This window comes from Apaloderma vittatum, unplaced genomic scaffold, assembly GCF_000703405.1.
Source record: "Apaloderma vittatum isolate BGI_N311 unplaced genomic scaffold, ASM70340v1 scaffold16532, whole genome shotgun sequence".
NCBI lineage: Eukaryota > Metazoa > Chordata > Aves > Trogoniformes > Trogonidae > Apaloderma > Apaloderma vittatum.
This window is the reverse complement of record NW_009702024.1, coordinates 1,907-16,263: the sequence shown is the minus strand read 5'-3', so window position 1 is coordinate 16,263 and position 14,357 is coordinate 1,907. Positions and strand designations below refer to the sequence as shown.

Below are 14,357 nucleotides of genomic sequence, written 5' to 3'. Positions count from 1 at the left end.
CAGCATCAAAGCCAAGGATAAAACACACATTGCCAAACTTTTTCCCTATTCCCATGGCCGGGAAACCATCCCGCCTCGTGTCCTCAAATATCTCTCGACGTGCTTTCACTTTACCGTCTGTCACAGAGAAATCACAAGTGTCAGTCTGTCCCGGGCAAACACACAGGAGTGATTTCTTCAGAAGCTTTCACATCAGTAACAAAAGCAAGAAAGGTCAGCTTCCTCATTTTCCAGAAATTTCCCACTTTTTTCAGGAAGCACATCTCTTCTCTCAACATCTGCTTTACTATTTCATGTCTAACAACACTATCAAAAGTGCCCTGAAATTAGGAATTAATTTACTTTTAAGAGCCTGACCTTTTCACAAGTTTCTATTGATAATGCAGAAACAGGAAAAAAGAATAAAAGAGGGTTGGGGGCAAAGGGAAAAGAGAAATGATGAACGTAACACAGACGCGACTGAAGGTTGCATTTATGTTGCATACAAAAAAAAAAAAATCAGGATTTTTAGAGCTTGGTGCTTATCTTCAGAGTCCTAAAATCAGTATTTCAAATTCGGGGCGTATGGAGGCAGCAAGAGGCAGCATGGCAAGAAGAAAGAGGAGATAGCCTCGGTGAAGGTCTGTCCCAAACGGCCGGGAATCGTTATTTTATTAGACAGGCTATTTCACTTGTGAGGAAAAATGTTTCCCTCGTGATAAATTATGTATTTTGGAACATCATTAAAATTCAATGTCTATTCTTTCTGGATTTCCAAGATTAGCATTTTGACACCCATTACCATAAACATTTAATCTATGCAGGAGGAAGGATAATTGCTTTGGGTATACTGGGTGTATCTGAAAAGAAATTCTGAATATCTCTCAGACGAAAGGGAAGAACGCTTAAATTTTCTTTTGACTGTGCACTCTCTTAACAGAGCTGACGCTACAGAGGGGGCAAGAGAAGAAAAAGAACATCTTTGGCGTTTTCTGCAAATTGTTTAGCTGGCAGAGCCATAAATTATAAATAGATCCTAAACTGTGTAAGTGAGGAAAGGAGACTGCTCTGCAGTTTGGTGCAAGCAAGGTATCCAAGGGGACACAACCCGGCACAAATAGAAAGACTTGTGAAACAGGGACAGGAAAATTAAACTGCTGCCAATACATGTATTCAAGTTTATAAAATACCGATGCAAAGCGAGCTGAAGGGAACTATTCCTGCTACCTGGTACAACAAAATAAAAATGGGTGGGGGGTATAGTATCAGGCTAGAGCAGCTTCAGGAAACAAATTATTCTTTCAATTAAAAACATGTATTTCATTAAGTCTATTGAGTACTTGGAAAGACGCAACAGTTTGAAAGTTCCACATGCCAGCAGGATGCCTCCTTACGAAGGACCACGGAACAGAGTGGAATTTAAACCAGAGAAATGTGTGCAAGAATTCCTCAGAGACAAAACAAAGCACCTGGTTCCGGTTACCTAAAAATCGTTGTAGTTTTCCGGACAGCGAGATGCTACCTGCGGCGATTGTGGCTGTAAGTGAGCAAGCAGAGATGCCTCGGAGCCCAGCTCTGCAGTCCGCGGGACAGGCAGAGCTCCACTCAAGGATGCTAAAACTTTTGAAAATGTTGTCGCAGTTGATGTTCATCAGCAGTTTTTTCATCAGAACACACTGGTTTAACGTTACTGTGTCTTCCTATGGAGGTTTTTTTAAATCACATACAATAATGATCTTGAAGACAGTCCAATTACACATTTTCAAGTAATTAGGCTCTTGCATCTAGGTAAATAATTTGTGCAACCAAGAGATTTAAGGAATATTTCTAACTTCATTCAGCAGCTTCTTACTCTTGGAGGTTGAGACAGCAGCTAATGAGGATAAGCTAATTATGGCAAGGTAAGTTGAAGGTTTTAAATACTTGGCACCAACACTGTTTAATAAAGTGCTTAGCATGCTGTTCTCAGATTTCTAGATGAAAATCTGCATTATCAGATCTTAATTAAACTACACTTAGATGAAAGAGATTACTATTACTAAACAGCTAAATGATCTCGTTATTCTGCAGTTAACAGAAATAAAATCCTGCACTTCTTTTAATCAAAGGGGAAAAAAACCACGGGCCACTAGAAATAGGACTAATAAACACCCTACTGCTGCAGAGGATATTTTTCCCTGCATTTTAGTCAGACAGGATTCAACAGAAAATTCAGCTCTTGCATTTTTGCCTAACACTTGAATCGCTTATGAAACACCAAGTGCGAAGAGCGGAACGGGGCACAACAGAACTCCAAGTAAAAACGAAGTGACTCTAAAACGCAGTGAATGTCTTTTCATATTTATCATATTTATCATATTTATTTATATCTATCCTTAGGAGATAACCCACACTTTCACAACTTCAGATCTCCTTTGGTGGGATGCACAGTATTTTGTCATAGAAGTAAAAACGGCGGCATGCCCGTTCAGTCAAACTGTCTGGACTTCTTGTAATCATAAAATCAATCAGGTTGGAAAAGACCTTAAAGATTATCGAGTCCAACCATTAACCACTCACCCACGTCCCTGAACACCATGTCTTTTAAACACCTCCAGGGATGGTGGCTGCACCACTGCCCTGGGCAGCCTGTTCGAGTCCTTGACAACCTTTTTGGTGAAGTGATTTTTCCAATCTAAACCTCCCCTGGCACAACTTGAGGAATTTCCTCTCCTCCAAGCACTTGTTACTTGGGAGAACAGACCGACTCCCACATCACATGAACCTCCTTTCAGGATGTTGTGGAGAGCAAGCTCCGCTCACCCAGCTCAGAAAGCACAGAGATATTATCCAAGCTTCTAGCACATTTGCTTCTTATTTAATGCTTCCTCACACGCCAGCTCCAGCTTTCGCTCTCGCCACAAGCCTTCAGGCACAGCAAGCGGCGTTTGGCTGGAGTACAAGGGCTACTCTCCAAGAAGACAGTGTCCCCTGCACAGGCTGGCCACCAGCTCCCGCTGCAGCAGAGCCCGTCCTCCCTTAGATAGAAATCTCTTACACGATCACAGGAAAACTCAAGTCCACACACCGAGGGATAACAAGATGCTGTTCAGGTAGCTTGAAAGAGACATCGGACACTGAAGTTGAACACTCCAAGGTTTGTTCCCTTTGGAGTTTATACTTCTTGTCCCCACTAGCAAGCCTCAAGCTTCTAGACAAGCACAATATTTGTGTCCATGCTTCGTTCTGCGTATTGGAGAACAAATAAAGGGCAAACAAATGGAGACTCAAGCCGTCAAATTTCAATAAAGACCACAGCAGAGCCAGGGGCTCTCCCTGTTTAGTAAAACAGGAGTCACCACATCACCAGCATGTGAAATAAACTGGGTACTCCGTGGCCTGACACAATCCACTCACGAGTGTTTCTTAGTCTTTTTTTTATGCCCTCCCCTAATGGATCCAAAAAGATTCATGTGCTTCCCTTGATACTGTATCTGATTAAAAAGACCTATCAAAGTTTGTCCCTATGTCTGGGCTGAGCCGAGCTACATCAAAAGCTCTATTTCTCTCTACATTCCATCTCTATTAACAGTAAAAAACCCACAAAACCCCAAAAGTTTCTCATTTTCTTTTTCTGCCAGAAAGCTCCATGTCAGAAACAGCTGGGAATTCCGCCTTCACCTTGCTCACCGGCTAAGGGTCACAAAAATATTTCTTTTCCTTGTCTTTATGAGTATTTACAAAGTTGCTGAATGAAACTCCCTGCTACATCAGTGTCAAAGAAAAGACAGGAGAAAAGCAAGCAAGCAAGGCAAGCTTGCATAAAATCACACACATAACTGGGAGACTCAAGCCGAGCTCTGCGTTTTACTACACTGTAAGACACAGGGAACACATCTCACTACAAATTCCTTGCCAATATTATATTCCTTCCAACAGCATATTTCATACCCTTTGGCCAAATCTAATTTTTTGAGACTTACATAACCCTTCTACTTCCTTCTGCACACGAGCCTCTGTTCTGCCACTTGGATTGGCTATTCAACCCACAGTGAGCTATCTCCATGCCTTACACCACGTATTTTTATCCACCCTCACTGTTTATAGCCTGCAGACATCTGCAGCCTATTGCTTTCTGCTTTGGTCATCATTGCTTACTGAATTTTTCAGCCTTTATATTTCAATTTTTTTTGCCCAGACCTACCCTGACTAGCCTGATGTCTTCAAGCACTCTCGCAATATTTCTGGTGAAGCGGTGCAGAACGGAGCACAATGTTCTGGAAACCTCCTCAGTCAGGAAGAGGAAGTACTTTCCTGATGTAAACCGGCATTTTTCATAGACAGCTGAAATTTCAAACCCACTCACATGACAAACTCGGGTATATTTTAGCATTCATCTTGGTTTTAGGGTATTTTCAGGGTTACCATTTTCACCGCTTCTATTACCTTTAATGAAGGCAGTGAGAAAGGACAAGGGAGAAATGTTTTGTGCCATTAACCCAATTTTCCAATGTACTGCAGCATAATTTTTGCAACATAAAATAGTATTTGATTTATGGTTTAATCCAAATATGAAACTACATTTTAAGGAGAAATCCTAACTCATATGCCAGGACTGGAAAGGATCAGAAGGAATCTCCTAAATCGGTTATAAGGTTTTTACGCTCTGCCAAACATAATCCTTAAAGAGGGGGCAACACTTTCTACCATGTAGTGTGGAAGCTTGCTCAGGAAAAGAAACTGGAACTGGAACCAGAGAGGACATTGCCCTGAGGCACTGGATATACACTGGCAACCAACTGGTTTTCTTGCGCTTCGTTTTGTAAGGGTAATCACCAAGACTCAGTCCCGCAGTCGCACTGACTTCTTCCCAACCAAATAGAAAGGATACTTTCCACACAGCTCTACTGTAAAAGAACCTAATGAAACCGAGTCCCACTTCTACCCTAATTTTTCCCTTTTTATCAGACTGCGCCTTCTTGACGTGCCTGAACCTCGAGAAGGAGGTAAGCTCTATTTTGGTATCAGGTTTTCCAGTTAAGTGCTTGGATTTCTAGATTTGTCTGCAGCGTCTTTGTTGGCGGTGATAATTCAATTCCGCTGGCAGCAGGGATGGGATGGCTACCTTGGCATCGCCAAACGCCCAGAAGAAATCTCGCAGAACAGCAATGGATCCGCACAGCTCCATGGCGAGCTGTAGCTGCATTATTAATATTTGTATTATCAAAGTGCTCTTTGAAAAAAAAAGCACAGAACGGAAAGAGTCCCTGACCAAGAGAACTTGCAAAGAGAGGTAAGAGGGAGATGACAGGAGAGCTGAGGGAGGCACTGCCGGGAGGCTGGGAAGCAGGTTCAGCACAGAAATCCTAATTGTGCCTCCGGGCACCCTGCCCCAAGCCTGGGGCATTAACTCTCGAACATCTACCTCCAGCAGGGGCTTTCTCTCAACTGCCTCCTTTTATTCCACTCATTCTGAAACACCGCAAAAGCTTTTTGGGGTGAGGATAAATTATCCAATAGATTTGAACATCTTACAGCTTTGGTATTGCCTGGATAGGTCAGGCTTTTTGCCATTCTGCCTTAATGCACAATATATCCGAGTCTCTCTTCTAAGGCAAATATTTAGGTCATTTCTATGCAAGAGTAAGCGGAAAGATATGTCCCTGTATTTTTTGAAATTTATATCGAAGTGCTACGTCTTACCAAGGGAACTTCTGATTTCTTTCCACATATGCTACCCCGAGCGAAAAGACACTTGATGGCTTTGAAACAACCCTAGTAATTTAAGCTGCGCAGACTAATGCGGACGGATTTGTAATACAGCGAATAAACAATTAGCCCTTAGGGAAGAAATCTGTTATTAAGCAAAATTAAACGAAACATGAGGCCACCAATGCGCTAAAGACGTAATGGCAAAGTGACAGCACTGACTTGGGAGCATGGAAGAAGACTCATCTGACCAAATGCAAACACTGATTTATTATCTGAGTCAGTCTAGAAGCATTTTATTAACAGAAATAAACACGTATTTTTAAGGTGCGATTCACTTCACCAGCATCTGTCTGCCTACAGATGAGCTATTTTTCTATTTGCCTCCTGTGAAGAATTAGAGGACTAGCTCTGATCCAGCTGTCTACATTATAAACCCCCAAATGTGGGCAAGATGACAAGACTGTGCAAGTGATGGAGACTAAAATGCTCTGAATTTATTCTTTCTGGCTAAATCCCTTCCATGGCCAGAATGTGATTTGGCACAGATGACACACGAAGAGCTGTTGTTGTCTAGTTCTTCAAGGACTCTAACGCTGTAAGACTGCAGATTCAAGCTTGGCTTGACCATTTCAACGCATGCATGTGTCGCCTTTGTGAGTAGAGTAAGAAAAAAATATATATCAACCCCCACCCCAGTAATGGATGAGGGCAATACAAAACTTTCTTCGTGGCAACTATTAAAGAATAATTACAGGCATAGAGAAGGATTAAGGCTTGCATGAAGCTAGTGAAGAGATCTCCACCGTGGCTTCAGTACAACATCTCTTTCTTCAACATCTCTTTCTTGGAAAGTGCACAAAGGACAAGAGGAGATCATGCAGTCAATTAACCAGAGAAAATAATTTCACCGTGTTACAAATTTTTCATTTTGAAAACGCGATCAGCTCTCAAGGAAATGCAGCAAGAGCACAGACTAGGTAAATGAAGGGAAAGGTAGACCAGCCCACGGCCTGGGCTACCAGCACTGTGCAAACTGTCAAGAGGAAAAGAATCAGATTTAGTTCCACCCCCGTCATTAGCTGCTTCTCCCTTGGAAAAAATGTCAGTGCTTTACAGTCATGAAAATTTCACAAACAGTACCTGTAACCAAAAAAGATATTAAATTAGTAGACAGTCATGGGCTATTAAGATAAAATTCCTCCGTGGTATCTAGATAGATTCTCTCTGTATGTCCATTTAAATGAATTATTTGTACTGCCCAAGCTCTTGCTCTTCTAAAAGACACGAGGAAAATAAAACGGAACATTGTCAGAGCGTAATTGTCCCTCCCGCCTGACAGGCATTAGGAGAGAAAAAAAGCTACTGGAAAACAAATGTTAAGATGACATTACCAAGCTTATTTTCAAAGTGGGAGGCAATTAGAGGATGAAAATGTTCTCTTCCATTATTTCTATTATACCAGAGAAAGATAAAGTAAATAAATATGAAGATGGATGGTTACTGTTGACAGTCACAACTACTCAGTAAGCTACACTGAAGAACTGTGTTCTATCAGCCCACATTTGCAACAGGAAAACCCAGCAATTGGGCAGGCTAAAAATCCGAAGCAGTTTCAAGTTGTTTAGGTCTTTGCTTCTTTTCTTCTTCTTTTTTTTTTTTTTAATAGAAGAACGTGTGGTGAAACTGGCATGAATGTCATCTGTTGTTTAACAAAACAAATAATTGATACTCAAGCTCACGTCCCACCACTCTGCCTCATCTTTAGGGGTGCCGCAGACACTCCTTTTAGAGGGTTTGCTTTGGACTTGGCCTCTTCTGAGGTCAATAAGTAACACTGATAAAAAAATTACCACTTAGCCTTACGACAGCAATTTTCCTAAGTGCTCAGCTCCAATTTACAGCCTGGAAGGAAGTGAGCAGTTTAGCTGAAGGTCCAAATATTAACTGTTCTGACCACTTGACAGCTCTCATTTGGGTATATAAGGAAGGCATTCACTTGAAAACTTGATCCTACACTGTCTAGATTGCTAGTATTCAAAACGAAAGCTTAGCAGAAATGAGTTGACGTTGAGTACCAAAATCATGCAAACTCTACATTTAGCAGCCTACTTCCACACTTGCAGCGCACCGTTCTCTGTCACAGTCAATGCAGCAGAGCTCAGTAAAACTTTCTTGTTTAATAGGACGTCACTTATCTGCAAATAAACTTTACAATAACAGATTTTCAACCGCCGCAAATTGATTTCATTTCACTTCTTCAACATGTCATTGTGCCACAGAGGAGAACGCCTTTGATATTAATAGTAATGAAGATGCATTGCATCTGACAGCCCTAACAACATGTTTAATAGAACATTTTAACTTAAAGGAGATGAAGAATCAGAAGGGAACGCTTTTTTAGATTCCACTGTTTCAGAACACAGCTCTGTTTAGATGAAATTATCCTACTTGAAAGTTATTTCCACTTTGATATTATTTCTATCGAGTTTGACAGGTTTATTTTGGGAAGACAGCGTTCTGACATACCGCAAACGATTCTCCCAAAACAATGCAGCTCATCCTTTTCTATTGGCTTTAATTAAATTTGTCTCAACAGCCTCCTGTTTCTGGTAAGTAATTCTGGCAATTAATCACCCTCACTTATGCTAGAATGACAATCCTAAGGTGTCACTCACAAAGAGAAACAATAGGAAACATGCAGTTTCAAACAGGTCCTGCACAACACAGGGAGAGAGTTACTCAGACTTTATTTTACCTTTTCTTTTATCTGGGAAACTGCTGCTTCCGCAGAACAACAGGAGTCTGGCCATCGATGCGTCATTTCTTTCCTGTGATTGGAGTTTGCACTTAGGAGACTCTCCAAGCATGCTCACCCACCTGTCTCAAACGCGGCCATCGTGTTCTACACAGAACCTCCATTTATTGCCACCTTTCATCCAGCTCTCTCCCATGACATTTGTTTGCAGAGAACGTTTTGGAAAAGAGTGTATGCCGCAATTTGAAATTAAAGCGCAACTCCAAGCTCAACCCTATTGTTAAAGGAAGCAGCATATGCAGGGCTACTGCAGGATGACATATACATCAACATAATAAAACCAAAAACCTTGTTGAAAATGAAATGAAAATGGCCATCAACTGCATGCAGTGCTGTCACTGCCTTTCCTTTTTCCGGCTCATCTTGCCGTGATCAAAGTTCTAACAGAACCTTCTCCCTTATTTTTCACACCAACACGGCAACAATCAGCATCTTATACATTTTTAGCCTCTAGACCAAGAGCAGTTGTGCAAGGTGACCTCTACCTACCTGCTTTGTGACGACACTCTTGACCAACAGAAAGGGAGACACAGAACAAGAATAAGGTTAAGAAGTTACTCCGACCGACCCCAAACCACCACCTCGCTTGAAAAGCACAACGGAGTGAAAAAATGATCTTCAGGAACGTGCAACTTCAAACATTAAAATGGAAAACATCAAGTCGTTCAGCGACAGGAGAAGCTTTTAGAATAGGAACACAAATCTTCCTCGCAAGCAAGGGCCATAAAACCGAGGTAAGAAAGGTGAAATGCTGCAATCAGCTCCTGACTCCCGCAACCTGTTTCAAACAGCTAATAATCCAGCCTATTCCTCAAAATTTATGTTGACAGCTACTTTTACGCTCCTGCTCTGACATCCTGGGAGGTTTTCTAATGCCACTGAGGTACATGCTTGCACAGAATCTCTCATCAGACTAGAGAGTTAAAGCATTAGGTTGTGCACATACTTTACCTGTACATCGTTGGTGTTCATTCTTGTTCCCTCCTTCCCAACGAAAATGTCATCTATGTCAACCAGAATGTACCTATCCAAGGACAGTCTGAGCTTCTTTCCAGAGAGGAAAGAGATGGCATCTATGAAAATCAGCTTGTGCAGCCAAAAATTCAAGTTATTGCCAAAAAGCACTCGCTGAATCCCATCATGGAGCCCCAGGTCATGAATTACCGTGGCATAGAGAGTGCTCAGAGCAGCAGGTGGTGAAAGGTTTTCTGGCGTCTTCACTTTTGCAAATATCACAGGTTGATAAGCCGTATGATTAATCTGGAAAACCGCCCAGTCGTTTCCAAGCAAGGGACCTTTCTCAAGCTTAGAAGATTTCGTCACGTGGAGCAGCGGGGAATGAGGGTTAATGCAGCAGTCCTTAATACCCAGATTGCTGTGGACATGGAAAGGAAAGCCCTTCAGCTGAAAGCTCTGCAAGCTGTTCTCATTGCCTTTGTGAAATCCAATGACACCTACACCATACTCTATACAGTACTTATCTAGAAGGCCTCTGTTCCACGAGTCCATGTTCACGTACTTCAGAATATTTTCGTATATTATGAGAGCGTATTTGCCTCTGTTTCTGTCTGTGAGGACCGGGAGGTCACCTTTCCCAGGGGCGATCTCAATGTGAAACTGAAACCGGCTAGATTCTAAAACGGTTACGATATCCTGGCCTAAGGTCGAGTACTGGCTTTCCACGAACACCAGCACCACGAGCTCTGTCCTCGGGGGATCGGCGGGCTTCGCCGTCTTCGTCTCCGTCAGCTTGTAGGGCAACAGCTGAGGATCACCACACTCCACTTCGGAAGAGACTTCAGAAAGTTCGTTTTCCTGTTTGTAGCCGTTGTACAAGTAGTACGCCGAAATAACTATGCTCACCATGCAAAAAGTGGCCAGCAAAATGACTGTCCGTTGAAAATGTCTGTGAAGTTTCACGACAAAACTCATGTTGTTTACTTGCCTCAGCAGCGTTAAAAACAAACACAGGCTCTCAACAATTTGTTCCAGCCCTCTGAAATATTTATGTCACCATTGCAGCACGTACATCTATCTTCCACAAGGCTTTATGGAAGGTATTGTCTGGAAGAAAAGAAAAAAACCCCAGAGATTTAATCAAGGCGTTATGATTGTGATGTATCATCATGGTTAAAATAAGGGGGGGAAAAATATCACTGCCCAGCAGAGGTTTGGGAGTGAGCGGCTCAAAACTTTGATAGCTGCTTTTGGAAGTTCTGCACTCCTAGTTATTTCTTCCTTCTTAAGAAAACATGCACATTTTAACTGTTGAATAGCTACATTCTGATATACTCAATATTACACGTATTGTAGGAGTATTTTTAAAACAAAACTACACTTACAAATAGCATTTTACTGGACTGTGTGCTGTTTTCCAAACTGTTGAAACCAATTGGTATTGCATTAAAAAAAACATAAAATAATGCAGCTCTTATATTAGAGGAAGGAGAGTAATAAATCAAAAGCTAACTTAAGAGGCAGATCACCTAAGGATGTACTTAAGCTTTACCTTGCACCTAAGGAAAGCAGTCATTTTTCAAGCCAACAGCACAACCGCGGCCAAAAGTTTCAAGTACAGAACTGAACGACGCGACAAATGAACAGAAAAACTTGAGCCACCCAGGCACACAGGCTCATTAACCGGCGTTAGACAAAAATAACATAATCCCACTTTTTCAGATCTAGAGACACGCGTCGGAAAAGAAGTTACAGAAAGTGTAGAGACCAAACGACAATCTGGGAAGTACCTTGACAAGAACTCAAAAAACATTTCTAAGTATCGAGATGTCTGCTCCTTGTCACACTAGCTTCAAGAATAACAGTTCAGGGAGCAGAGGAGAGATATCAAAAGTGTAAGAAGTCAGGTGCCCTAGGAGGAGCCCCATCCTGAATGAGCAAAGCCAGAGATGTTTCCAGACAGGCGATTTTTCGTTGCACACAGAAAGGGCTCTCCACATTTTGTGTTTCCAATTCAGCTGCCTGACTGCCAACAAACTCCTAATTTTAGGGGCTAAAATGAATACTAACTGCGTTCTGTAGAAAAGCCGTACTTGCATGATATTTGAGAGAAAACAAGTGACGGTAACAAGTGAGTTGAGTTCTCTTACATCCTTTTCTAGTCCAGACACAAGAAACACTGTCAAACAAAAAGCTGCAGTGGCCTAAGCTCCTGGTAAGAAAGGGCTGATGAGACAGAGCTGTTCCAATGACACACGACAGACAGGCTGCAACCTAAGGGCTGCCAAAGCAGGCACCTGAAACTTTTGCAGCAAGGACACAGTCCCTGATGCCATTCCGTGGAGCAGAAAATCTGGAGCCAGACCCAAAACCCGCTTTTTCCTCAAGAGAACCGCTGTCACTTGATCCTTGGCTCCTGCTAGCAGGTGCCTCGTGGGGCTGCGCATAGCTGCCGTAAGGAGGAGTGGATGGAAACGCCCTGACACACCCTCTCTGGGCAGCCTGTGCCAGGGCTCCGTCACCCTCATGGTAAAGAAATTTCTCCTCAGGTTGAGGTGGAACTTGCTATGTTCTAACTTAAACCCATTACTTCTTGTTCTATTGCTGGGCACCACCAAGAAGAGATATTGACACACGTTAATAAAGACCCCTCTCAGTCGTCTCCTTTCGAGGCTAAACAGCCCCAGTGCTCTCAGTCTTTCTTCACAGGAGAGACGTTCAAGTCCCTTGTAGTCCTCGTAGCTCTGGAGCACCACGCCGAAATAAGTCATTGCACAGCAATATTGAGATCTTCCAGGAGCATCACCTTCAACGCACTGTGGGACCTACCACCAAGACCACTGCAGTGACCTTCAGCACAACTTCAGATGTAGCTTCAGGGAAAACAGTCTCTGCCCACTGCCACTTCCATCGGGAAAACCAGACAGAAAGCATATCAGCACTGGGTAAGTCATTAGAAGCAGCATTTTAGAAAAGGATGCTACTTACAGAGTCTTACTTCCACGATAAAGTAATAGGAAATTTCACAAAAGAATGAAGAAATCCTTACAGCCTGAACCACAATACAAAAAATTAAATTAAATCCAATTAAAATCCAGGTACAAGAAAAAATCTTAAAGAAAAATTATTACCTACAAGTCTAGAAACTCTTCGCAAGAGTTCAAGCTTGTCAGTATTGTGAAAAAACACAAAAAAAGACTGTCAGTTAACATACTCAGTCTTAGCTCACGGATGTTGATGGAGTCGTGGGGACCTGCATGAAATGAGGATACGGTCCCACCTCTCTCTCGAGCACTTGAGAAGAGGTATCAGACTTGACACGAATCCAATATTCCACAAAGGTGATGCTGAAAGAACTGTTACCTATGAAATAATTCATACAGTGTTCTTCCACCACCTGGAGCAATAAAAGCTACCACATTGTTATTTATCTAGAACCTTATTATTTTAGAAGAATCTACATTTGGTCTCCTACAGAACTTTGCATTTTCATGCCGCCATCTATCATTTCAGACCAGAAACTTCTACCTGCGTTGTTCCAAGTATGAGGTGTCCAAATGCCTCCTTAATGTGAAAATTAGCATCTTTGGATAGGGCAAATTTTAGTTTTAACTTGTGCACTCACAATGGAGGGCAAGATCTTGGTAAGGGAAAGTCGAGTCATGGGAACAGGTTCTGCGCTACATTCTGAACACAGAAAGGCTCAACAGCATTCTCATCTACCGTAGCAATCATTTCTGCAGCCCGGGACTAGTTGACATCAAAACCTTGTGGGTACAGGAAATAAGTATCACCTTATTAGATGGAAAATTTGCAATTCTAAGCAGTACAGCCGGGTAGTCACAACTGCAGGTATCCTCAGACAGCGAGCAGATGGATTAGAGCAGAGATCTTAAGCTGCAGGTTTGTTTGGTGGAGTTTTCTTCCCATTTGTTTGGGTTTTTAATTCACTAGCAAGGGAGTATTGAGGAGAGAACAAATCCCATGATGAACTCCAAAGAGCTGAACTGCACCGCAAGGAGCCTGGTGAGTCCCTACCATTTGCAGCTTTCTTTGAGTCTGTTGTTTCTTTGCTAAGCAAAAAAGACTAAATTCTTGGCTTCTACAAACCATGTCAGCACAAAAACCTTAATGGGAATACTTACATGAGGCAACCCTGGGTAGGGACTGAGCCTATTAATGAGATGCAAGCAAACGAACATAAAGAAGTCTTGATTTGAGGGCATTCCGGATGGAAAATTTACATAATAAATACACTAAAAGCAGCCTCCCCAGAAGTCTTTGCAGTCACCCTGGAACCCAGGGACTGGGCTCAGACCCCAGGCAGCCTCTGCTCTGTCAGTGCCATGGCAACCCCGCAAACACTGAGCCCTCCTCGGGAGACTTTTGTGCACTAAGACTTTCTTGGTGAGCACAGCTCCTTTCCATGGGCTTTGTATGATTGGCAGCAAAAACGTCCTATTTTCTGGGCTCAGGAGCTGAAAAGAAATGTGGTTCTGACCATCAGTACTTACATATTCTGAAACTGAAAAAAAAAAAAAATAAAAATCCCTCTAATGATATAAATTGCAGGTTCACATCATCATGCAGTAATGAATAGATGCTCAAATGGGAAACCAGGCACCCACGTAGAGACAAACACATAAAACTGCACACAATTTAACAAAAAAAAACCAAAACAAAACACAAAGTTATATCATGAATATAAGATTCTTAAAATGTCAAGAAATATTCTCCTTGAATTCAGTTGTATTATAAACTACCAAGACTAAGACAATGGGTTGAGCTAAAAATCCACTAGCAAATGAAAAATTGCTCTCAAAAACCACATTTTCCCAGACCAGTAAGAAAAAATAAATCTGGTTTAGTCTTACCTCAAGCCTGTGCAAGAGCAACTGTTTACTGTGAGCCTTGC

The 14,357-nt window shown here is 42.1% G+C and overlaps 1 protein-coding gene across 1 annotated transcript in view; it reads right to left on the bottom strand.

Moving 5' to 3' along the window:
- Positions 1-10,417, bottom strand: part of LOC104267062 (bifunctional heparan sulfate N-deacetylase/N-sulfotransferase 3) — a gene marked incomplete at its 3' end in the record, with an annotated part of 32,845 nt that extends 22,428 nt beyond the window's left edge. The window contains exon 1 of the mRNA XM_009879383.1: positions 9,437-10,417. Within this exon, the coding sequence (XP_009877685.1) occupies positions 9,437-10,417 (981 nt within the window). The remainder of the gene's footprint in view (positions 1-9,436) is intronic.
- Positions 10,418-14,357: the final 3,940 nt, after the last annotated feature.